Raw genomic sequence first — 26,161 nt, 5'->3', positions numbered from 1 at the left:
TAATAATAATGGGTCGACCTTAGTTACTTCGTTCGCCTCGATCCTGACGAAAGCCGCCTGTACTTGGGCGCCACATAGTGGTAGACGTTGTTGTTATTGTAGCCACCGGCAGACGGCGCCCCGGAGCGCATATCCTCGATTCTTTTCTCGTGCGCCCTTTTGGCGTTGCGCGTCATGCCAACTACCATGTTGCGGACCTAGGACGACATTTTGTTTGGTTTTTTAATCGTTTGAAAAATTAACAGGTTTTAAAATGAGGAAAACATCTGTGGCACTTGTTTAAAACATATTCAATCAATATTTTAGGTCTAAGGCACTAAATACGCGAGGTCTAAGGCACTAAATAATTATTCGTTTTCAATAAAACTTTCCAAGGGCCACGGTTCGACAATTTTCACTTGAGAAAATCGGTGCAAGTTCGTTTCCATCAAACTAGTTTCTGAATTCTGATATAATCAAAACGTATTTTTTTTTTCCTAAAACCTTAATTTTCACACACACCCATCTCAGCTGAGTTTCAAAACCAGGGCGTCTCACGTTCTTGTTAATATCAAACCAGTTTCTAATATAATCAAAGTAATTTTTCAATTTTCACAACACCCATCTCGGCTGAGATTTAAACAAAGACTCCTAAAACATTCAAAAAGCGGCCGAGGGGCGTTCCTTACCTTTTTGTACATGTCCACAATGTCGGGCGCCGGGTGTTTCTTCATGCGCTTGTAGAGCCGATCGCGTACAACGATCATCTCCAGGATCTCGTCGGTAATCCACTCCTTGTGCTTGTGGTACGTGTACGCCCCCTCGGGGACGGCGGTGGGCTGCCCCTGGGGCTTTTCGAAGCCAGAAACGGGGTGTGAGACCTTCAGTTGTGGGGTAGGGGTCGGGAGGGTTTTCCGTGGGGCCTTTTTCTCGATCCAGGGGGCTTCCAGTAGGGCGTTGAGGTACGGCGGCACTTCGGTAGGCGATAAAAACTGCGGCTCGTCGCGCCCTCTGGTGGGGGAAGACGGTCGGGAAGAGGAGGATGAGGAGTAAGAGCCGCAGGAGGAGCCGATATCGGACGAGAAGCCATCCGAGTCTAAGCAGCATGCTGACGCCTGGCTGCCTTTAAAACATCCCGAACATGCAGCTAGGGTTGAGCGGCGTGGTTTTAGTTAAAAGCGGCATATTTAGTGTGGAATGTCGTTGTGGGCCGTAAAATAGAAATCTAATCTATTCCGCCTTAAAACTAGATTTTTTAGAGTTAAAAAGTATTCGGTAAGTCAATCAAATGTATTGAACCATATAAAAGTTTATATAAAGTTCGGAATTGGAGCAGAAAGAGTATGTTATTGGCTTTTTAATTTTTGCGAACAAATGCGATAAAAAGCCTTCCACATTTAACAGAAACGGCGTTTCAGTTTGCTTCGAACATTTTACCTTTATTGATCGTGGTTAATGCTTTACGAAGTTTACACCAAAACTAATAATCTCGCTGCAATAGTTTGATGTTAATTACATCCCTCGCAAGAAAAAGCGTTGGTGTTTTTTTTTGGAATAAAAAGTATCCAGTAATTTAAATTGTTCTAGGGCGCACTCCTAACAAATGTGTTGAACCATCTAAAAGTGTATAAGTTCGGAATAGAAGCGGCAAATAATGTTTTTTTAATTTGTATAAACAAAAACGATAAAAACATATCGCTTTTAATGGAAAAAAAACTTCGGCCTAAAACCAAAAAACATTCGTTAATCGCGCTGCTACTGTTAGTTAGTTACACCTTTTCAAACAGAAACTTGTCAAGCACTGTACTTTCGCGAAAAAAACGACCATATAATCAATTTAAGCAACCAAAATCGATTTAAAGCATACCCATTACTTTTCTTTACTTAACCAGAAAAAAATCCACCATTCGCACTGCTAGTTTGCTGTTAATTACATTCCTCGCAAGAGCGTTACACCCTTTTAAGCAGATACGTGTCAGTTTACTAATGTTCGAACATTTAGTTTTCTTTGAATAAAACGTGATCACCCACCGTGGCACGAGCTGCCCCCGTCGGTGGAAGACGACTGGTAGCCGGAGTCCATTGAGAGGCGGACGCGTGCCGAGTCGTGCTTTTTCTTGTACGAGGGTCGTCGCACCGTGCTGTTGCCGGACACGCGCGGCGCCAGAGAGGCGGGGCTGCTGTGAATAGATAAAGATTGTTTGTACAAACCATTTGAGTCGTATATGAACCATATAAGCTGGTCCTAAGTTTTGCACACCGTTGCTGTAAAAACTTATTGTGTAATTAAAATGTGGATTGTTTTTTATAATGTAGAAAATTAAAAAATTGACAAAGGTTAAAAAATAAGTTACGTTACCTCGTTTAAATATTTTTGGGAGTTAAAATTGTGGACAACCATTTTGACGTACAATTAGTACAGCTAATACCGCTTTTTGCCACAAAAAATAAAGTTAAACGCTTCTCTGGCATAGCAAACCAAATAAGAATAACGGGAAAAACATGTTGTCTCGAATATTAATTTTCGGCCCATATAATAAAATAAGCAATGATTCTGGCGTACACTATTACAGCTAATACCGCTTTTCGTCAAAAAAATCACTAAAGCTTAATGCTTGACTGGTAGATCTATTTCTCGCTACAAAACAATGCGACCTAATGACGTCACCCACCTGTTGCATGACGCGGCGGATTCGTCATCGGCGTCATTGTCGCTGCTATGGCCGCTCGCCAACGACGGAACAGATAAGGGGCTTCCACCGGGGTAGGGCGACGGCTTAATCTCCAGAATGTGCCGGTGGATGTCCATCCTCTGCAGGGGGTCCCCCAGCCACCCAGGGGCCACCCCCTTGTCCGGGCTGGGCCCTGACGACGAGCTACTGTTTGTGACGTCATAGTCGGATGACGCGTTCCGGCTGCCAGATTCCGGCCAGGAGCTTTTGTGCGTCCTGCGGTAACGGTTTTGAAAAGCTCGTTGAAATAAAGGCATTTTGTACGGTTCTCTTATTCCAACTTTTCCAGGGGTATTATATTGGCGCGTTTGTTATAAACGATCGTTCAATGTGAACTAAACATACTACCAAACACATGATTTTATCATTTTCTGCATCTAACACCATTGCCGATTTTCCGGACTTAACTATCTTATTTTTTGACCGAGTTTCCTGCCATTCCATTTAATAAAGTGCGAGCCGAAGTGAAACGGTTCAAGAGGGAAAAAATGGGAAACCAGACAAACAGCAATACAAATCAGATCAGTTTGAAAAAAACCTTTGTTACGCTGACATTTCATGAGGAAAATTCTCTTTGAAATTTACGTTTTTTGCAAACGTCGTGAAGCGACGACACAAATCGCTTACGGCGTGCTTGTGGTTCCGGCTTCCCACTGGGACACGTGGTGACATTTCCAGGCGGAATGTGCGTAATTGTGAAAAACAAGTCCTCGCAGTCGTAAACGGTCTATTTTGGACTCGTCCCGCCGGTCGTGATCGCGCCCTAAATGTCAAACTCCAAGAAGCCAAAAATATATGGAGATCCACGCACCCATTTTGTTTCTAGAGGTCTAGCTTTAGTGACCGCTAGGACTGCTTACACCCATGTCCCATGTGTTGTTTTTTTTCCTGGGCATGTATTATGCCGGTGGTTTCCTGGGGTGCGGTTTCTTATGGTCATGTATGCCGATAAATTTTTACTTTTCCATAGAGCGTCGTTAAGTTAAAAAGGGTGGATATACCACTGGACCTCTGTATTCTATCTCGCGTGGCCTTCCGATCTTGAATACTTTATTCAACGCCTAAAGTAATGCTTCTTAAACTTTTAGTTTTGTTCACCCCTAGCATCTATCTCCAGATTTCATTCACCCTTGTCTCATGATGTGATGAAACTATCTCGTCTATATATATAGCAGCATAAAATGACTTCGATTTACTGCAAAAGCTATGATCCATTTCTTACGGTTTACCCTTATTCACCCCTGCAACATTTTATTCACCCTGGGGTGAACCATTCACCTGTTTAAGAAACACTGGCCTAAAGTTCGACGAAAGCAAAATCTAGTCACCGCCTTGGTTCTAAAGCAGACCGACCAAAACAGCGTTAAAAAACGGGCGCTTTTTGAAGAGCCGACCTGAAAATCCTAATTGTTTTTCTCCACCTTGGCACGACTGAAAAACTAAGGTTTAAACCGAAGCTTTTTGTAAGCGAACGAAACCAGAAGAAATTAGCGTAAATAAATATTTCGCCACAAAAGCGTTTTTGTCTTGTTTTTTAAATAGCTATAAATTATTAATGACCGAATTTGACTAAGACCGGAAAGTCTAAAGAATATTTGCTTCCATTTGAAGTCATCGTCGTCATTTACGTGTAAGGATATCTCGATATTTTACAGTCAGTTTGTCATTAGCAGAAATAAGGTCGAATTTTTTATATAAGCAAAATTTTCCTCCGCACGGATTGGAAAGAAATCATTTTTTCAATCGCAATCTATATAGGTTGACAAACACTGATTTAAAACTAACCTGGCAGGCTGACCGCGTCCCGCGCATCCGACCGTCATGACTTCGGCGATGAGGGCCTGCGCCTCTCTACCCCAGTCGTCGACCGGCACCGTGCAGTCGAAACAGGCGGTTGGCATATAGGAATGCATAAACAGCTTCATCGCCGTCGTGAACACACCCTCGCCGGCCGGGAAAACCCCCTGCCCCTGCCCCTGTTGTTGAGGTTGCCCCATAGGGGGCGGAACCGGGCTCGGGACCCTAGACAGCGGCCTTGGGGCTACGAATTCTGCGCCCGCTACTGGTGCTGCTGATTGTGCAGGTGGGGCCATTGTTGTGGCGGGCGGGGGCAGTGGAGGTGTCGGGGTTTGGAGTGGCCGCGGTTGAACCACGAAGCCGTTTCTCTGTGTACAAGATTAAGAATAAATCGTTTGCAAATTGTTTGCACGCGGTGTTGTAATGCATAGTTCTAGAAAAACAATCAACCCCTGTTCTGGAAAACATTTAAGACACATTTTGATAAATCTTAGTCTATTTGGCGAAATGCATAACTTTCTTGCTCTTTAACTGTTAAGTGGTGAAAGCTTATTTGAAAGATTGAGAAACTATTTAAAATATGCGTGTTCTATTACCAAGTACAAACGTATGGCATGTTAGGTGCCTAATTTGGATATAACTGTATTACCTTAGTAATATTAAAATGGGATGAGGCCCAAATCTGGGCCTTTGGCAATTTTAGTGGGCCGCGGGTGATTTTTTTAATATTTTGAGTTTTGTTATGTAAATTTAAACGCTACAATGGTAAATTTTAATTAAACAAGACTAAACTTTTCGCACTGCACCCAAGATTTTTTTTAATTTTAATGGTTTTATGGCGTAATTTTGTTACGTCATTCGTTTCACGTAAGGGCCTTCAAAAGATCTTGAAAGATCATTTTTAGCTGCGATAAATAAAAATTTCCGGCCACTGCCTTAATGCAAACTGGTTTTACTCACCTTCATCCTGTCGAATTCCTCGTAAAGCCGTCCGAACTGTGGCAGCCCGGCCTGGTTGCAGATGGGAGGGGGCAGGGTCATTGGCATGGCAACGAAGGTCAAGTTGGCGCCGGCGTTAAACTGCGTCATTGGCGCACAAGCGGCCTGCGCACCAAAGTTTGGTCAGTTTCGATTTTAAGTTTCACGAGCTCAAAAACAACATAAACGACGTACGAAATGCAGGATACAAAATCATACACTCGCTCACTTATTTCATGCATTTTTATGGTACCTAAATTCGGGGTACTTATCCGTTTTTGGACCGGAACCATTATTAGAAAAAATTCGCGCACGTTAAGTATCGTCACGCTCATAACCAAATTGCCTAAGTCATTTTTTAATGATTTTCAAAGTTTTTGATTCAGTCACTTCTTGTTACCATCACCATCCACAGAAAAAGTACTTGGATCATTTTTAGGTCATTTTTCATGAGCTTGTGCAAACAAATGACTGATGCATGGAGATGGCAACAAGGAGCACTGAAGCAAAAACTTTGAAAATCAGTAAAAAAGGACTTTTTGGTTATGAGCGCGACGGTATAACTTTCAAAAACGTTCTTTATTCATAATATAACGATAAAATGCTAGTTTTTGAAAAAGTTAATTTCGAAAGCACTCCGAATATACTTGTACAGTGCATGCATTACGACCGAACAACTTACTCTGCAGTCGGCCTTGTAATCCCGTGACTATACTTAACAATGAAAGGAATTATTTGGCAAATTCAAACTGGCAACAGCTGTGTAAAAAATAGTCTATTTAAATCGCGAAAGCAGCCGTGTCAAACCCTGTACTTAATTTAATTGAACTCGTTTTGCACGAGACTCTTTTCATCGGACGAGTTTCTGCTCTCATTAAACAAACACCAAGCCTACGAACCTGAATACCCTGGACCTGTGAGCACGGGGGCATCATCGGGGGCGCCCCCAAGTTTGTCTGGGGCGGGCAAGGGTGGTTTCCCGACGCCTTTAGCGACTGGCCCCTTTGCGCCGCCACGTAGGCGTACGAGACAGTGGGTGCCTGGCGCCCGACGCCGACCCTTGGCGCCGGTGGCTTGTGCGACACCACGCGGCCGTTATTCGACTGCTGCCGGCTGTACGGGGTCACGTGACTGTAACCGCCGCGAGTCCGAAAACGGCTTTCGATCGCCATCTGTCGACACCTAAAAATATCATAGTAATAAATTAGTAAAGTTTTTATAAATATGGGCATTTAACAAAACATGTTAGTTTAAACCAGTGGTTCTTAACCTTTTTTCAGCCGCGCCCCCCCTTAATTTTCTCATGCCTTGCGCCCCCCCTATGAAAATATTTCGACATTTTGCAATTAAATATCACCGAGAAAACAGGAATATAGTGAAGGGTGTTGTTGGTCGCGCAAAAATTGAGTTTTATTTGGTCGAATTGGCTAAACTGCAACCGAAGAGGCGTTTGATTTTGATAAACGTGTTGCGAAGGCATTTATTCCGCAGTTGTAAGAGTTGTCACGATGTCGAGCGCAAAAAATGTCAAGCGCAAATATTAAACATTGCGTTATCGTGTTTCAAAAGATGTAACGACACACAATACAACGGCAATATTGCAAAAAACAATATAGTTTCGCGCAAAAAAGTTCGACTCCCCCTGTTGCTATAGCCTGTTATCAAATATAAAATATGGTTGAAAAATAGTCCGCGAAAGGGCGATAGCTTTTATCGTTTATCTACAAGTTAATTTAATTGGGCGGTGATACCGTGTATTTTTTCAAAGGGAATTAGAAGATTCGCGCTGAAAATTTTTGCAGTTTTAATGTTAAAGTTGGCAAAAAAACAGAGTTTGTATATGTAGGAATTATGCCTAACCCAAACGAAATCATTAAAAAGGCTTTTTTGAGTTATGTGCACAGGTTTTTTATCTAACCACGGCAATTGTTTTCAAAAAGCTGCCCTAAAAGTTTGCTTACACGCCGGAATTAAAATATTTATAACGTAAAAAAATATATTAAACATTCTACCCACTGTTTACAAAGCCTTGGTCCGTTAAATACTGCTTCAGCAGCCTTACCTTAGCACAGATAGCCTTTCTTCCTTGAAATTAAGACGCGTGCGGTAAAGAATAAAACTTTTTTAAAAAATTGCCTTAAAATCGTCAGCGAGCAAAAAGGTCTTCCAGGTTGGCAAAAAGCAACAATAAACTATAGATCAGCAACGGACCAGGAATAAAACGTTTCCACTTCAGGTTTGAGCAGTAAAACTCGTTTTCGGCGCACAGCAAAACGATTCGATGCAAAAATAAAAGACAAGTCTACGCGAGACTCTGTGTCAGATCAGTGCAGGCAAGTAAAAGTAAAATCCCGGCGATGGCGTCGGGAGAAAAAAATCCTCGTGTAAAATCACGTGACACAGGTGGTATGCGCTCTGATTGCTTTTCTGGAATGCGCTTTCCCGTTTTTCGCCTTGGCTCCCCGTGTGTCGCTTTTTAACTCAATTTAGGCCGTTTACGTTGTTTATGTGAAATCGCGTTTGTGTTTCACTGCTTAAGAGCGGTTTAATTTTGCAATTACGGTTTCGCGTTTCGAGTGGTGAATATTTTATCCGAATTTCGATTCGAGACGAAATGAGAACGTGTCAATTTACCCAGTGCAAAACTGCAACATTGTTTTCAGACTTAGGTAGTATTAAAATTAAAACAATCTTGTATTTTTGACGAAAACTGCACGTTTTGGCGCAATTCGCAGCAGAACCGAATGCATTTCACATTTTACTAAACATTATTTTCTAAACTATTACGCCTGATGCAATCGTGACCGTACTCGTATTTTTATGAATTGTACTGATGATTTTAAGACAAAGTTGTTTTTGGTTTTAAATTATGTTATAGATTGTTTTTTGGTTTGTTTCAGTCCGTTTTTTTGTCGAGAGTTTACAGAAAAACTATAAATCGTAGAGGCTTTTAATTTTCAGACATGAAGGGGGTCGGTATGTAGATTCTGTTTTAGCGGGACATTTACTTGAGAGCTGGAAATGTAAACAAAATGTGACGTCATGGTATAATAGATTTTAGCCCTATACTACTATCTAGTTTTAAATGTTGACATTTGTCTTTCTTCTATTTGCAGCATCAATCGACCAACTTATAGCGAAACCGCCCACGCCGACGATCTCCGGCTCCAACTGTTCCAACGCTGTCGCCAGTGTGACGTACGTGATGACGTGGGAAAGCAACCTCGTCACCAACCTGGACGTGCGAGTGGTGGTCGCCGACGTTCCGCTGACGGGCGCTGTTGAGACGCCTGGTGAGATCCAAAAAATACATTAAAATCCCGATTATTTCCATACAAATTTATAAAGCCTAGAACAACTAGAAGAGCACGACTTTTATATTAATTTAGCGGACGAATAACCGACTTATATTAAAATTGTACAAATTGTCGCTTTGTTTTTCGTTCATTGCATAACATTCACTGGACATTATATATATATAAATGGCAGAGTATTGTTGCAATTCATGTAATTTACTCTTTGACTTGCTAATAGAGCAATTATGTTTGCATTTGATATTTATGTTTCCAAATTTGGATTACCACAATTCAAAACGAATATAAACAACATAGACAACTAAATTTGTTGTGAAAACGGAACATTTTTAGAGTATAGAGGTTATATGCGAATTCGTAACAATTACTTTTGCGTCAAATTTTTAGATCCAGAAAAAAAAATGTCCAAACACCTACGAAAATGCATTTGAATACCTTCTTTTCGCCATATAGGTATCCCACCCAACAACTTACTTACCCAATCGTTCGCGGTGGAGTCCCAGTACTTCACCCAGCAAGGGGTTAAGAGATCCGGGAATCCCGGCTATGACGTGGGACTGCCTGTCATCAGTGGGATTGGCGACATCAATGTACCCACGAACCCGGTCGACCTTACCCAGCAACTTAAGATCTGGCAGCCCGGTAAGTGATTTAAATCGGGAGAGTTAGGGGAAGGTAACATTTTGTTCGCCTTGAAACAAACAAAATTATCTTCATATAGTTTGAAGAAGGTTGGAGGCATGCAGATTTGTGCTATATAGTTTTAATTCATTAAAAGAAGATATAGTCATCTAGCTTAATATGCGTGGAATTACATAGTTTAACTGTCTTATTTAACAATGAATGTGATGTCTCATAGTTCAGCATCAAAATATAAAAAAACTTACATGGTTAAAGTGAGAGTAAAACTGAAGAAAACTAATTCCTGTGAAAAATGGAGTGAATTGCAAAGATTAATGTTGTTTAGTAGGAACTTTTCTTACAAAAATTAAATAAATGTTAAAAGTGATAGCGGAAAACCTATTTTCAATTAGAAATATTTTTTCTAAGATACATATACACATACGCGCATAAACACTGTGATATTGGACTTCCGAAGCCTTTCGGTGTACTTTTGCCAATTTTGTGAATTTTGTATTTGGACTGGACTTTTATAGGAATTTTAAGTTTTGTTGTTTGTCGACGATAGTTGAGCGATAAAAAAACAACTAAAACAAACAATCACTAATTAATAGGGATTGAGCTTTGCATTTCTAGTGTACCAGGTCATTTTACATGGCAACTTAGACTACTAAATGTTCCACAATTGCAATCTATTTAAAACCCTGTGGTTTGTTGGCGAGGTCCTTTGGAAAACAGACCTTAGGCTAATTTATTATTCATAAATGATACGTGGCCTGTATATTCGTGCCGCAATTTGGCGGACACTCGCACTTTTTGGAGCAGTGTTCCATACTATACGTCTCGCTAATGGGTCGACCGCACGCGGGTCCCATGAAAAGGGTCACGATCCGATTTTCGGGCTTTAACCGCGCTCGCCTTTGCATGTTTTGTTTGTCGCTGATACTTTGCTTCGTTTCCGTGAAAGCGATGAACTTTGACCCTCGCATTCTGGGTTCGCAGTTGGCCATCAGTTCGTGGTTATGCAAGGCTCGAGTAGACAGGTTGTGCCCCTGATGTACACGACGTTTTGTTGGTAATCACGTTTGCCTAGGAAATTCCCCCCATGCGCACTTCTATCTGCATCCTGTCCAGGAGACTCTGGCCAGCGGCCTAATTGACTGTTCATGCAAATGCCTTTCTTCCTGGCGACAATTTTGTTCCGCTTTGACCCAATATCAATTTGATTTGTGCCTCAAAAATGCGCCTTCGGGATTTTGAAATTTGTTTTATTTTTTGAGCTGTTCTTCTTATGCGCTATAATTTGTCGTCATAGTGGAATAAATAATTATTTTAACACAAATGATACGACATTTTTAGAACAAATATTTGAAAAAATGTGGCTAGTAGGTTCACCCAAGGAAATTATAACGTTGTGCTACAACTTTCTGCCCAGATGAACCTAGATTTTATTCTTCAGCGATTTTTTGCTTTGCAATTATACGAAATTGCACATCGAGTGATATTGATCCGCTTGAGTAGCATCTCCGTGACCGTGAACCACAGTTTGAAAATTGGTTCGCATTGAAACACGGCACGATTATACGTCCAAACAATTGTAAAAAACGTGTACGTGTACCTCAAAACTTAACGCGGAACATAAAACGTTCTGTGCATGTCATAAGTGTTCTAATCGAATTACGTTATGCAACAGGCGCTCAATCCCACACCTAGTACTTCCCGAGCAAAGTTAGGTCTTACGAACGACGCAATTATTTGGCCGCGAAAGTGAAGTGGCGTGATAATCTGCACGAAACAAACACAACGCGTTATGCAATGTGCCCATAACAATTATTGTGGACACAACAGGGCACCGCACCCGCGTACTCCGCCCTATATGAGGTCGGACGGCGCTTTTGGCGATCCAATAAGGAAAGTTAACGCAAGTGATCGGCAGAACTAGTCTGTTTCCGACGCACACCTCTCCTGCAAAATGCGACGCACTCATAATAATCCACTTACAAGCGTTTCGCGAGCATTTGTCACTGCCAAACTGCGGAGCCGGAGCTCGCCGTAATGCCGAAAGATCGTGTTGCGGCCGGATAAACAAGCCTGAGCCGATTTTCGACCTTAAAACGGCCAGGTCTATGACCTCGTCTTTTTATTGAGCCGTCATGGCGTCCATATTCCCCGTATTGTAATGTGGTCTGCAAGGCAAACTGCTTGCGCACAACTGATCCGAGCTTTTTTCAACCTATGTCTGGACATGTGTTTGCTGACTGCGGCCAGTGTATGATTTTTCGGGGCATGACATGCGATTGACGCGGAACGCAAAGCTCTTACGTGCGTATACGTTCGGTCTAATTACGCCGCGCGCGATTTCTACCGTTTGTTGTTTTACATTTAGTTTATCTTTTTTACATTTGGTAGACAAACGGGACTTAAGCCTTTCGCGAACAATGAACCTGATTGAGCGCTCTATGTGATCTGATGTCGCGTGCTATACCCATGCTGGTTCCCTTATAAACCAACCTGGTGATTTCCGCGCCAATCGTCGAGCGTTTGTTGTGACTTTTACATAAACCAGCGCTTCTCGGTCGCTGGGTCGCACTCCTTTAGATGGGCCGTGCTCTTTATAATGAGATGTTTAATAAGGGCATGTGCAAGCCATAACCTGTGCGAACATGCAAATTTATTTATTGTGATGTGGTAGGTTTTGTTCTTTCACGATTAGTTTCATATAAAAGTCATGTTTAGTCATAATGATGTACCGGTTTTAAATAACTATTGGATTGAATTTGTTCCACTGTAGGACACAAGTAAATAAACTATCATTCAAATTTAGCAGCATTATGAAAAAACTTGAAAAACGTTCGCCGTTCCTTTAATACGATAAAAAAGAACTGGAATAAAACGTAAAATAAAAATGCGGAATCGGATAAGTGACCGTATCACAGGGCTGTCGCTGGAAATTGGATTTTAACGAGAAATTGGTGTTTCGCGTATCGGAAAAAAAGAATTTCAACGTAATACGGGTAATCAGGTGATTTCGTGCGAAACTGTTATTACTTCTTGCAAGGGATGTCCGATACTTGACATTTTATTTTGATATCGATATTCGATATTTTGAACTAAAAGTATCGCGATCCGGCCCGATAGCAAATGACATCACTACATGGCCGAACAAAAGTTGTTTTTTCAGGTCAAAATATGCTTTGGATTTAAGAAGATTAGTTACCTCCGGTTTTTAACCTATACTATATTTTTTTATCAATTTACCCTGCAAGGCAAAATCGCTGCGTTAGATTGCAAAGCATCGCTGAAATTTCTTTATATTTTTGGTATCTGATCGGCACCGATACCATCTTGATATCAGACGAGCACCAATACTTCCACTTGAAAACGGGTACCGACTTTAAGCCTACTGCTGCCGACTCGAACTTGTTAATTGACACGTTGGCGACGACGTTTAGCGGAAATCTGAGGTACAAGAACCGTACAGACATTACGTTTCCTGCCAATCGACTTGAAATTGCTTCCCCGTTACGGTTAAAATGACGCCAGTTCCGTGCATAGGCCGTGTTCTTGGCGATGCCGAGCCCGTTTCGGGATTTGCAGGAATCGGGAAGGGCATGCAACGTGGCGTGTTTGTTGTGGAGTTTTAGTCCGTGAGCAAGAAAAAAGCCTTGACGATAGCGCCGAAAAGTCTGGTGTAAATGCAGCAGTGGGATGGGCGCTGCTGCTACATGACTGCTTCGAAAAGCGCCATAGGCTGCGTTTTTCTGTCACGCTTTTGGGCCCTTTTCTATCTTCTCGATATTAAAAACCCTTCGCAAAGACTTTAAAACTAACTTTTTGAGTCCTGAAAAAACATCTTTCTTTCAAGATAGAATCTGCGCTTTAAGCTTGGATAAACATTGCTTCTTTCTTTTTTGGTCGAATTTAAAATTTGATGTGGCCACATACGTCACCTTTAGTGAAACTTTTGCCCATTGCGTCAGCTTTCACGTTATCCAAGTTGAATTTTTGCCATCTAATGACTTCTAAGTATATATTTCACAATTTACCCGGACAAATAGGAGCTTTAAAGATTTTAAACTTTTCAAGAAAAAAAAATTTAGACGTCATTGGTACACGTGTTGCTGCCTTACGTTTAACAGAGGCAGGTACGTGAGAAAAAAATCAACGGTACTTTATCAACACCCGCCAATTGGCTCATGCCCCGCCGCGCGTTTTGCCAGGTGTAAAACCACTGCTGTGATTGTGATATTCCGGAGTCCATCACGTTCTACGCAGGTCGCCTTTTTCTTCTTTATTTCGAAGACGCGACAAATGTTAGTTAGATTCGAATCGGATTAAGTTGTAAGCAAGGCAGGTAATGATAGCCTTCCTTCGTCGAGCTGCCCATGGGTTCCATGCTTAATTGCCAGCCTAATCGGAGACAGGTATTTTCGTTCGTTGATTTGTCGCTGAACATTGTATTCTGTAAACGTGTACCGATTTTTCTGGACTTTTTCAGGAATATTCTCAATTATTTTGTTCCTTGTGCAAGGCTACTTAATTTTCACTGGCTTTAACTTTGGTTCGTTGTTTAACTATATGTTGTCGAATTCAATCTTAGAAGTTTTGTCGAACTCTGCATTTTTCGTTTAACACCGTTAAAATGACCTATCACCGTTTCGCAAAATCTTGGTAATGTGGATGAGCCAAGCTTTAAATGTGTGCCACTATTTCACGTAATAAAGGTTACGGAGTTGTTTTTGTCCTTAAAACGCTTTCGTCGGCGCCGTCGCTCTCGTCGCCAGGACTTTGCCCTGATAGTTTCTCGGAAGCCACCCACGTACCGTTCAAATTTAAATTTCTGAAAAGATAGCAGGACAACTACGCACACCATATTTTCTTTTATCACCTTTGTATACATTCTTAGGGTTTAATCTTGAATCGGATAATGACGGTTCCGCGCTGTTTCAGCAGAATTTCGGCGCCTTCTTGTGCCTTTGACCGCGTCTTTAATTGAAGGCGCCGCCCCGACGGAGAGATAAAGCAAAGCAGAGGCAGTACAAATCGACTTTCGGTGTTGTTGCTATCGTGGCTGTGTAGCAAATTCTTCTTAAACCAGCTTTGCTGACAAAACCTAATCCACAATAAAGCTCCCGTTGTCTGGAGACTCTCTTCGTCGGCGTATTAGCTCGTTTTGTTTGTGATTTAAAGATACTACAAATATGCTTGTGTTTAGAACAGTGGTTCCCAACCTTTTTGTTGTCGCGACCCCTTTTCCAGTTTTCAAAACTTACGCGACCCCTCAATTTTGAATTAATGATACATTGACCGAACTATTAGAGTCACATTTAAATTGGTAAATCGATCACATTTCTCGACCGATTGTTGTAAATTTGGTTAAACTATACGGATTAACGAAAAAAGGATATGTACTAGCTTATAAAGTTACGGTTTAAGCCCCTAATCGCCGCATTACGATTTTCATTCGATATCACTATTTGACTAAACTTTAGTTTAATCGTTAATGTGATGTAAAAAATATAGTTCTTGTCACAACGGTTAATAGTTTTTGCTTGTGATTTCTGTCTTTAATGAGTCTGAAAATAAACATCGTGTAATATAAACAATTGCAACTTGAATTATAGGTTTAGGTTTTCGCTTAAAGTTATTTAGTAAACTTAAGTGTTTACTGTTCCAAATAAGGTTGACAAGCACTGCCGAAGGCTACCTATGGTTGAGACCGGGATCTCAATAGAAAGCCTAGATTGTTAAAATAATATTCTATCTCACAGGCTGCTCACTGTTTAAACATTCACTATCATTACAAGTTAATTTTTTAAGCTAATTAATTCGCATTCTAGCAATAGTGATTTGTATTTTTTAACGTCGTCTTCGCGACCCCCAGAGAAAAGGCAAACGACCCATCCGGGGGTCGCGACCCCCAGGTTGAAAACCACTGGTTTAGAACCTTAATTCACATACAAGCGGTGTTTGACAACAGCATCATGGCATATTGGGTCGTTTGCGCTAGAACCTATGCTTGTACAAACTAATACCGTTCGTTAATGTTACCGCTGTTCTTTTGTAAAATTGGTAGTAGAATCCGTGTACTATTTTTAACTTGACATACACAGCAGCGTATAAACAGTTATACACTTACAATTCAAATTTAAATCACCTAAATGTGACAACTGTGTTTTCGACAGTTTTGCTGTAATTTACAGTACTCGAAGAATCTAAATAATAGGCTATATATGTTTTTTATGAACAATTATTTTTATCATAACTCTCTCTTATATCAATTTTCAGTTTTATTGCAACGGTTGTGAAAGCTGTGCATAAAAAAACGACAACGAAAAAGCGAAGTTTTATACAGAGTAAAATCGAATTACATAAAACGATACGGGCAAGAAGTTAAGCAGAAAGTGCAGTATAACAACGCACAAAAAGCGAGATGAAAGTTTACAAGCATTCATGAAATATATAGCCAATAAAAAACGTCCCTTTAAATAAAAAAACGAAAAAAAAATTGTTTTCAATCGTATAAATTGTAGTGCAATGCGATATTAATCAACAGTAATTTTACGACATGTGAACTATTTTCGAAAACAGAACGAGATTTCTATAACCAAGATATGTGAAAAAATCGGTGGTTTTCTCTATTAGAAATCGCACTTTTAGAAAAATGGCCATTTCGAAGTTCACAACGTAAAAATGATTTTCCTGTTATTGTATTTTCGTCTCCTTTACCGAAACTCCCGCGCGCGATCAGAGAAAAGCGAATGAAGACCTCAGTGACGTGTAGCAAGTGATGACGTAACAGAGAGAGAGAGAGAGAGAAAGACACGATTGTTGACATCGTTTGGGACGTGTGCGACTGTGCGTGTGCCAAAAAGTGGCGCGTACGCAAAAATCGGCCTGTGCAATTCGATGTAGCGAGTAAAGTTCCCCGGCGGCGCGGCTCTTTGGCCAGCGCCCGCGCCGAGTTGCGCCATCGCGTGGTTTGTCGCCAGGTTTGTCTGTGTGTCGCCGTGCGCGTTCTACGGCGACGCGACCGTGATCTCGCAGTGCGATTCCAGCTTGAACTGCCTCAGTTTGACCGAGAATCGCGATCCGTCGCTGAATGCGTACTCGCCCTGGAACAAACAACAAAGTTATGGTTTGATAAAAGCTTAAATTAGCACCTTACTTGTTCCTATCGCCATTTTACAAGGATTTTATGTCGAACCAGATAAGTTCGCAAAGCCCGAATTGAATATTTTTGTGTAGATTTCGTGTTAAAACTACATGGGTATCTACGATTGGTTTGTTTGTTCAAAGATGTAAAGCGCGATAGGTTTCTGTATCAGTGTAGAGAAATATTTGTGGCGTACTATTTATAGGTGGCAATATAACCCCTTAAGTATCCTAAAAGAATGGTAATTATGTTTCAATAACGGCTGCACAGCGCAACTGAATACATCGTATATTGATTTCTGCTACCAAATTGGCTACAATAAACTGACATCACTTTGAAAAACTAGTTTAATTACATGGCAATTGAGCTCACCTCAGGGTCGTAGAATATCATGAGGCCGAATCGCTTTAGGTATCCCTGCTTGCAAACGGCCTGCTGCTTCGTCCTCTCCTGCGTCAGCGTCTCCTTGGGCTGGTAGAGGGAGCCGCGGACGATTTCCGGTCCCTGGCAACGCCGCCTTAAAAAGCGCTGCGAAAAAGGGAAATCGTTGTTATTTCTCTTGAATATTTTCGACGCCGCGCGAACTGTTTCAAATTGTGAACCGTGAACTATGTGCAAGCGCTCTAAGATTATTTATCAGTCATATTTATAATGGATGGACACTATCGCAATTGATTGACACTTAATCATAGTTTTGTTTGGTTAACAGAATTTGCCTGAATCCGAATGGTGAAAACAAACGATTATGGTTGCACATCAATGATAAAGATTAAACTGGTACAGAACTACAGAACTTGGTAAAAAGGTACAGAACTTAGTAAAAAAGTACAGAACTTAGTAAATTTTGTCAATTTGCTTTTGTACTTAGTGTAACTTTTGATTGACACTTTTCAGCTAACAAGCAACAGAATCGTTTGGCTTGCCACAACACATAGCTTGCAAATCCTGTTTCGCAAAACCCTTACGTTTTAATACGAATAAGCAAACACTTTAAGCGCGTCAAATTACCTGGCTCTTGGTTTCGAAGAAGAACAGCTCGCCCTGTGTTCCGTCCACATTGGTGACCCGCGGACTGCGGGAGAACTCCTCGCGTACGAAGCACGGGTTCGTGTAGCTGCTCGGGTCGGAAGTTGGCGGCGCCTGCCTCTTGGCCCTCTCCAGGACTGCGGTAACGTTCTCCTGCTCTTCAACGATCCTCTCCTCCGGACGTGGAGGAGCAACCGGCTTTCTCTTCTTCCCGACCGCGGCGACTCGGTCCATAAGACGCTGCGGCGCTTTGACGCGGCGCCTGAAAGTCGGGAAACCGTCCTCTTTGTCGCTTTGCGACTCCGGAGCGAACTCGTCGCCACCTACCGGCTTTTCTTCTAAGCCCGCATTGACGCTAGGTGGCGCGCTGTCGTCATTTTCGGCGTTCATAAGCGCATGTTGTAGCTCTTCGGATTGCTCCGGAGTCAGCTCCAGCATTCGGTTAACAAGGAGCGGCAGGGCGCGGCGGCGCCGACGACGTCCAGACCCGGTGCCCTCCCCCACGTTAAGGGTGACACGCAGGCCATTGCTGAAAGCGCGGTCCTGGCCCTGGCTGGCCAGACCCAGACGGGCGGTGGCGTACTGCGGCCCGAACAATCTGGAAAAAACGCGAAGTGAGTTAGAAATCATGTTCGAAAGCGAACTATAGGATTAATTTTAAAATGTACTTTGTTATTGTCATCGTCTGTTATACGGTTGTGGTAATTCACCAGTTGGAACTTGGTCAAGATTGTTTAAAATCCCACAGTCGAAATATGTTTAAAATACCACAGCTTTTTGTGTTTAAAATAACCCGTAAGATCGCAAACGGATTTTTAAAAGTAAAAACAATCGAAACCTTTATCCAAATTGATTCAAAATAAACATATTTTAAAAGCGCCGAACAACTGTCGAAAATAGTCTTAAAAAAAAACAGAAAAAAATCGTTTCCATTCGCGTGACAATCATAAGTTTATTTCTTCTGCCGAGATGTTCTCACCTGCATTCGAGCGTACAGCTCGCGTACTCGTTTTGAATGGCCGCCGTGTTTCCTCTGAAAAGAGAGTTGGATGCGAGTAGGGCCACGATGCCGTTGACCGAGTTAGGAGCGTTACTGCCGAATGACGAAATACCAGTGGCGCTTACAATGATCCTCTGACAAACGTCTGTAAATCGAAAGGAGGCGTTTTAAGGCTTTCGTTCTCGCTTTGTTGCTACCGTAATTTCTGCCCGAATTACTGTTAGGTTCAGAAAAATACCCGGGGGCCGAAAATGGTAGCAAGCCCATGTTTTAATAATGCAATGCAAGGTGTACCTGTTTTAACGCACTTAAAAAAAAAAAAGATTTTGTCTGACATTTTTGTTGTTGATATATAGTGTCGTTTCTGAGACAAAAAATGGCAAAAGTTAAAAAAACTCTAATTTGTTCATTCCGTTGTTCTACCTACTCTATAACACCACACTTTTCATTTTAATGTTTTACTCCCAAACACGAAGCCTTATTGACCCATCAAAAACCTCTATTTTATTTGTAAGTTCGCCTAGCTGTTTTGCTGTGGCAACTTTAAGTTTTAGACATTTAATTTCTTGATGCCATTGTTCTACCCTACTCTATAACGCGACACTTTTTATTTTAATATGTTAAATTAAATATCAAGCCTTATTGATGCATCAAAATGGTTAAGTCCATTTATTTTGTACCTTCGTCTAGCTGTGTTTCTGTGTTTATTATACCGGCCGTGGCAAGTTTTAGAAATCTCAAAGTACCTGTGCACACGTTGTTGGTCGCTAACACGTTGAAAAGTCCGCTCACGCCCGAGTTGGCCTGTCGGTTGTTCTGGTCCCGCTGGCCCGGCGGCACCGGATTGGGCGAGACGGCGCCGCCCGTAAACTTTCCCGAGCTCAGGTCTGACGTCACAAGGTCGCCTTGGAACAAGGCGCCCCTCTCCCCCAGTTCGGGGTCCGGTTCCCTCCCGAAAACCAAGTCGGATTCCGCCTCGTTTTCCGAGTTGACGTCGTCCAAAATAGCCAGCAGGCATCTGCGAAGGTCACTTGTTGTTATTGTTTGAACGTTCCTTGTTATTGTTTGAAATTCGAACTCGCGTTGCCATTTAATTTGATTTATAAACGCAAATTTGACTTCGACAGGCGGGGAGATCAGCGCAGGGTTTTGCATACATATTGCAGTTAATCGCGCTTGAGCAGCGTTACACGGGCTCCGAACGCAAGTGGAATTTTATGTTTGCTAACTATGCAAATTGGACTGCTCTTTCTGTGTCTCGTCGCACTCAATTAAAATTGCCGTTTCCATATAATAAAATAGTTGATCCGGTTGGCGACGCCTTCTCGATTTTTCCCCTGAATAAGTGCGATGTTCTAGGTTGCATATAAATTTGCCCTAAAGCCGCTGTCTGGTTCCTATTTACATATAGAACCCGATTTACATTCGCCAAGACACAATGGAAGCAATTGTGCCTAAACCCGAGAAGTTCTATGAACCAATATCCGCTGTAGTTCATTTGAAAAATAAGTCAGTGAGTAATAAGTGCTACATTGATTGACCGAATGAGCACCGCTGATAATTTTGTTGTATAATTTGACATTTTTAAAACACCTATAAATAAGTATATAACCCGTGTTGTTTTTTGGCGGCTATCAAAGTATCCTTTCAAACTGCACAAATTAGACAGTTTTTAATTTTGGCGATGTACTAAAAACAAGCATGTACCCGGTGCTGAAGTAGATGTCGTAAGCCATGGTGGCGTTCTCCATGTATAGCTTGCACGACATGGAGTCCCGCATTGTTGGGTCGTTAATGCATAAGTCGCTCATCGCGTCGTTACGGGTTTGTCCCTCGGGAGCTGAAAAGCAACAAGGGTTAAAAATCGCATTCAGACTGGACGAGGTTTCGACTTGTATACAAAGAAATAATTTGGTCACAAGTTATACGGCAGACTTTTACCTGAATTGAAGAAGACATTTTTCGAAAGTAAAAATGACTACAGAATTGCTTTGCGATTGTGCGGTCTGAAGACGCAACTAACGAAACGCGATTCAATAGAGTAAGAAAAATCTGCGTTTGTTTTATCGCACTGAATATGTTATATGAAAAATCACCTTGACCCTTGCAAGATAAATGTCGACCTTAATCCCTGATCAGTAACAGCAGAAAACTCTAGCAAAGCTAGCAATTTAGGACAGAAACTATTAAAAGATCTTAAAAGATATATATGTATATATTTTACCAGCAAAGGCATCGTCAGTATATCTTAATTCGAACAATTTATTAATTTCTTATTTTCATTTTTTTATTGTACCGCATTCGACATTTTCACAACATCGCACTCATTTTCACAACATCGCACAAAAATCTAGTATATTTGAAAACTAAGCTGTCAGGCCAGACGTCTCACCTTTGTGCGTGCAAGTCTGCACTTCGTAATTGTCGCCGGCCAAATTGTCGCACTGCTCCTCGTGACAAGTGCGGCTTCTGGCGCGCACGCCCCCCTCCACGCTGTCGGTGCTGCACGGCGTCCAGGCGCCCCAGTCGGCCCAGCCCCTTGGCTTTGGCGCCGGCGCCGCTCGGCCCTGCAGTACACGCCTCGGAACCATGCGGTTGCCAGTCGAGCCGCGGTACAAGAGAAGCAATGCTGCGAAAAAATACAACGTTTGAGGTTTTATTTATAAAAATGCGTTGAAATTCATGCCGGTATAGATGACTAACTAAAAGCCTAAAATAAACTCTTATGTTTTCTTAAACGAGTATTTTGCTAAAACTGTTCACATTGGAAGTGCCACTGCAGTTATTTTGTAGGATAAACTTGGACAAAATGGCCATTGCTTTATATGCATATATTCTTAGCTCAAACCTACAATGAGGAGTGTTACTTTCCTAAACCGTTGTCTTATATATTTATATGTATATACAAGGATTTCTGTTGTCTCGCGCGCGTCCGTGACCTGCGTAACGGTAAAACGGAGTCACATTGACTTCAATAAGGAACCATTATCTGCCAAACTAACAACTATACCAACAAAAAAAAAGTTTTTAATTCACTTTTATGCCCAAAAAATGTTTATGCCAAAAGGTGACTGGCCACCGTCGGGTCGTCGTCGGCTAGTGCTCGTAAGGAACCCGGCGTTTTAGCGGCGTAATTGGCGCACCAGTAAACCGCGGTAATCGCCGGCTGCAGACTCCGCCCAATGCTCGCGGTGCTCAAAATTCTAGTCGAAAGAGAGGCGGAGTCCGCGCCCTTCAGTCTGCGGCCGCCACTTCGGTTTTTCGTGGGAGAAGTTTGCGCGATAATTGCCCCCGCGCGATTAACGCCTTTTCGTTCTTGTGTTGCGTAATTTTTTTTTATTTTCTCCTGGGCGTCGAAAACTCACCGAAAACTGCGAGTTGCGCCGTCGCGACCTTCATCGTGTTGTTGCCTTCTTGTTTCTTGCTCTTGCGTTTTTTTTTTAATTTTGACTTCCGGTTATGTGCAAGTTCACTCTATGCAGCTAGCAGCGGAATAGCTTTGGTTTCAAGTTTTTTTTTTGTAATAAACAAGATTCTCGTTTTTCTGTTTTTATTAATACTAAAAATAAAACAAAAATACGTTCAGTCCATGTTTTTGAACGCAACACTCTTAACGATTTAATTTTTTTTTTTAAAGTACTCTTGGTTACTTTTCCTGGATGAATTATATAAAGTCAAGCCTTCAGTTCTTTGCTGAAGCACTTAACTTCCTCGTTGGACAATAAAATATTTTCTTAGTGCTTTACTTCCGATTCGAGTTGCCTTTGCAATTCGCCTGCGATCTCCCATTTATTGCGTTTATCTCGGCCTATATAAGTCTTTAAGCCCATGCGATTCATCATTTTATCTTTCCGAAAGCAAAGCTTTAAATTGCCTTCGACGTACAGATGTACACGCCTAAGTGAAAAGTAAACAAAATTACTCTTAACTTGACCTGACCCTTTGTCGAATATCGCCCTTCGGCGAGCAAGCTCATCTCACTGAATGAGCAACGGCTCATTAAGGCTTTGCGAGCTGGGCAAACGCCCGACATCGGTTTTCTTCAAATCCCTTTTTTTCCGCCGCCAGCCTCAACACAGCTGCCGTTAACAAGGACAAGAGAGGCAACGCGGAAAAAAATCGCCGAAGCTCCCGTAACTTTCCACTCCGGCAGCAAATTTCAGTGCTGCTTGCATTTAGATACAACAATTAAAACGCGGTTTGTGAAGTAGTCGAACCGTGCTAAATACGCGCCCATGTTCCGGCTACTTTGCCGCATAGGCCAAAGATGTCTTATTGCGTTCGGAGTTCGTGTTTTGCAAACCCACGCCCCTTGTCCCCAACGGAGGGAGTCGAATCGTGATCCGCGCGCTTCTTCTTTTTTATGCTTTTCGCCCGGAAAAGTGAAAACGTCGCACAACGATATGGCGCACAGTTTGTTTTGCAACAAACGACGAGACCTTCCTGGTGGGGGCTGCACGACCAGCTTAAAGGGGTTATTTATGCGGCTTTTGGCGACCGTTATGCAATAGGCCCGCTGCGCAAACTGAATTGCTCTGTAAAATCACAAAATATATTTTTTTGTGTATTTCTATTTTAGTGCGAAAAACAATTTATAATAATGGTTGATTTGTTTTAATATGTAGCACTTACAACTGTCTTTTTAAAGAAGGGCGTAGAAAAAAAACTTTAAAACACATTTAGTCTTTTATAGATTTTCTTTCAAATTGAATTAAGCTAAAATTGCCAACGGTTAAAAATAGTGTTCTTATAGATTGTTAGGTACCGCGTATTTAAACGTAATTTGAATTTTACGTTGTACTAAAAACCAAACACTTTTATGACCACTAAAAAACACTCCTTAACCAAATAACCAACATCAGGCCAGCGAGAAATTCTCCTATTTTTAAGGTGTTTCAAAATCTGCCTTCCTAAAAGGTCGTGTACAAAAATCCCCTAAACCTAAAAAAACACAGATCTGAAACTTCGGCCGAAATTCAGGGTAAAGGGAAACAAGCCTGGACAGTCTTCCTCAATCGTTAGCACGAATCTTCGGCGCATTTCACTTTTCTGCTTCGTGACGAACCGCTCGGCCAAATGCGACCGATTTTCGTGAAGCCGCCTCGTTTTAATGAGGGACTGAGCCTTTTCCCGCGTTGGGAAATATTCAAACCCGGCCCTTTTTTCGATGACAAGTTTTGTATTTACTGCACGAATTTTTTTGTCTCATAAGACGCGCGCTTTTTTTGCCATTTTTAGGCGGGCTGTCGGACGCTGGCATTTTGCTAGCGATAAGCGCAGCGTTAATTGATCAAATTGACATTTATTAATCGTTTTATCTTTTTATCCCTTACCAACCAGACACGGTTTTCTGACATGATCTTGAAAGATTACTACGTATACGTTTGCCACCATATTGTTTGTCTAGGCCAAGCCAGCATGTTATCGATGACGTAATGTTGCGATTTTGCCCTACAGAAATTACGTATAATTGACCAACCCTTGAACTTATGTGCCTAAAATGCTGAATAACATAAGGCAGTATATGCGGGACGGACTTTATTATAAGCGTTACCGCATGTTTTAGTAACTGCAGATAAGTGTAACACCACCTCTCAATGCAACCGTTATATGAAAAGTTATAAACTATGATGTTTTGAAACCCCTACCTATGTGGCCGCATTAATGATGTAAAAAACAATTTAAAAATACAGTTCCGGTTAAAACAAATGATTATACTAAGAAAGGCTGTGTTTCACCCAATAAATAGATTTTATTGATCCTACGTTATTAAGATTTCAAACCAGTGGTCCTCAATTTACATGCAATTTACATGGTAAAAATGTTTGATGAATATTCATTAGCTTTTAGCTACGGACATGGCTCATACTATGTTGCACTGAATATGTGACATTAATATTACCTTGACCCTTGCAACGTAAATGTTGTTCGAATTTCTGACCAGTAACAGCAGGAAAGTTAAGCTAGATTTTCAACGCTATTCTGCTGTCGTGGATCATACTAGTTCGATTTTATTTGTGCTAATGTTTTATGTTTTGCTTACTCACAACAATTTCAGCAAAAAGATTTGGGTCGCCAAGGTTTCACTGTTGTACTCAAGCTTAGTATTTGAATCGCCACGAAAAAAATTGAGAAACACTACAATAGATCAACATATATTGCAAGTGTAAAAAACAAAACATTTACCCTTAAATCGCAAGTGTTACAAACAAAACATTCAAGGTTCAAAACCGGCCGTTTGTTTTGACAAATCACGAAAAGTAAAACGTCCTACAATAAATCCAGATATGGGCACGAAAGAGGCACTTACTTGCAAGAGGCGATAGTGCCTCGCCGGTGGCAACAAGGCTGATGACGATGCCTACAGTCAGTGACGTTATCAGGTGACCAACTGACATGATTGCGATCTTGGTTTGACGTTTTGCGATATCCTTTTCCGTTTGTCTTCAAAAAAAAGGTCACCGACGTCAATTTTCCCAATCGGATTTGTTTTGCCTTGAAATATAAGCCGAACAGTTTTCAGGCAAAACAATTGCTTGTTTTAACTGTTCTAATCGCCAGCGAAAATTGAAATTGCAAATTTCAAGATTCGAAGACTATTAGGTCGTCGAAAGTCTTTTCTTGGTTGAGGTTGACTAAAGTCTCCGATCCAACAACTTGAAAGTGGTCCGTCGAAATAATTCTTCTCTGCCCAAGTTCAAGACAAATCGTGTTCCAAATATCAAATAAAGTCACTACTGAATTTCCAGCTAACCTTCCGCACACTTATAGCCGGGCTACCTGTCGAGGAAAAAGGTTGTTTAATAAACACGCGCACAACGGTGGTCGCAAAAAATAGGTCGGAATCCAATTAAAGAATTTCCCATGTATTTTTTCGCGACAACTTAATAAAAGAGAGAGAAAACGAGAAAGCGCCAGGTAGGCAGGGCCGTGACGTGAGACCACGTTCACGTGAAATTGACGTCACCCCGGAACTGGACGCAAAATTCGCGAAGTCACAATAGCAAGCACGATCTTCGGAGCCGGCTATTTCTGTCTCTTCCGTGGTCGGCGGACGTCGTTTGCGAAACGCATTTGAGGTGCGACTGGCTCGATAGCACTACGACGCTTATTTACAAACACGTCCGCCCAGCGCGTTAAACGGGCCGATCCCTAAACGCCCACGCCTTTTCCATGCATCCCTTGCCGTTATACGGATGCATTATTATTGTGTCACACTTTGACCTGATGAAGCACGGTTGTGCGAAAGCTTGTCGAGAATTCCATACAATTTGTCTTTATATAGTGCAACCTGATTCATCTATTTATAGAATTAGAAAAATACTCCCTAGAAAGATTATTATTGTTGGCGACTTTTGCCTAAACGGTGACTCTGTGCAAGTCCCTTTTCACGACTGAAGGCGCTCCTACGTCACAACTCGGACCACTGTGACGTCACTTTTGCGGCCCCATGCGTGCTTTGCCGGTCGTTAGCGTGACAAGGACCGTCTCTTCGCTTCACTCAAACGGCTATTAGCACTTGATTAAAACTAACTCGCCGGGCTTTTTACATAACCAA

General features: G+C 41.7%; 3 protein-coding genes across 4 annotated transcripts in view; 1 reads left to right on the top strand and 2 right to left on the bottom strand.

The window, feature by feature from the left end:
- Positions 1-26,161, top strand: part of LOC146139905 (tectonic-2-like) — a 64,010-nt gene that overhangs the window by 7,306 nt on the left and 30,543 nt on the right. Inside the window, exons 11-12 of the mRNA XM_083393002.1 lie at positions 8,603-8,779; positions 9,254-9,442. Coding sequence (XP_083249128.1) covers positions 8,603-8,779; positions 9,254-9,442 — 366 coding nt within the window. The remainder of the gene's footprint in view (positions 1-8,602; positions 8,780-9,253; positions 9,443-26,161) is intronic.
- Positions 24-6,658, bottom strand: LOC146139907 (uncharacterized). Its single transcript, XM_083391529.1, has 7 exons — positions 6,386-6,658; positions 5,469-5,612; positions 4,516-4,876; positions 2,652-2,934; positions 2,011-2,159; positions 669-1,102; positions 24-197 (listed from the first exon to the last, which is right to left on the bottom strand). The coding sequence occupies exons 1-7, from the start codon at positions 6,656-6,658 to the stop codon at positions 24-26; spliced, it is 1,818 nt and encodes a 605-aa protein (XP_083247655.1).
- Positions 16,013-25,098, bottom strand: LOC146139906 (uncharacterized). 2 transcript variants are annotated; one of them, XM_083393003.1, is made up of 8 exons: positions 24,914-25,098; positions 20,996-21,232; positions 20,311-20,443; positions 19,350-19,621; positions 18,583-18,748; positions 17,586-18,201; positions 16,950-17,105; positions 16,013-16,536 (listed from the first exon to the last, which is right to left on the bottom strand). In XM_083393003.1, exons 1-8 carry the CDS (start codon positions 24,999-25,001, stop codon positions 16,441-16,443), a joined length of 1,764 nt encoding a protein of 587 aa, XP_083249129.1. In that variant the 5' UTR covers positions 25,002-25,098; the 3' UTR covers positions 16,013-16,440. The 2 variants fall into 2 exon arrangements, with proteins under 2 accessions (XP_083249129.1, XP_083249130.1); XM_083393004.1 differs by lacking the exon at positions 24,914-25,098 and adding an exon at positions 21,969-22,545.

Source organism: Ascidiella aspersa, chromosome 6, assembly GCF_963924565.1.
Source record: "Ascidiella aspersa chromosome 6, kaAscAspe10.2, whole genome shotgun sequence".
Lineage (NCBI taxonomy): Eukaryota > Metazoa > Chordata > Ascidiacea > Phlebobranchia > Ascidiidae > Ascidiella > Ascidiella aspersa.
This window is presented reverse-complemented; position numbering and strand designations above follow the sequence as displayed.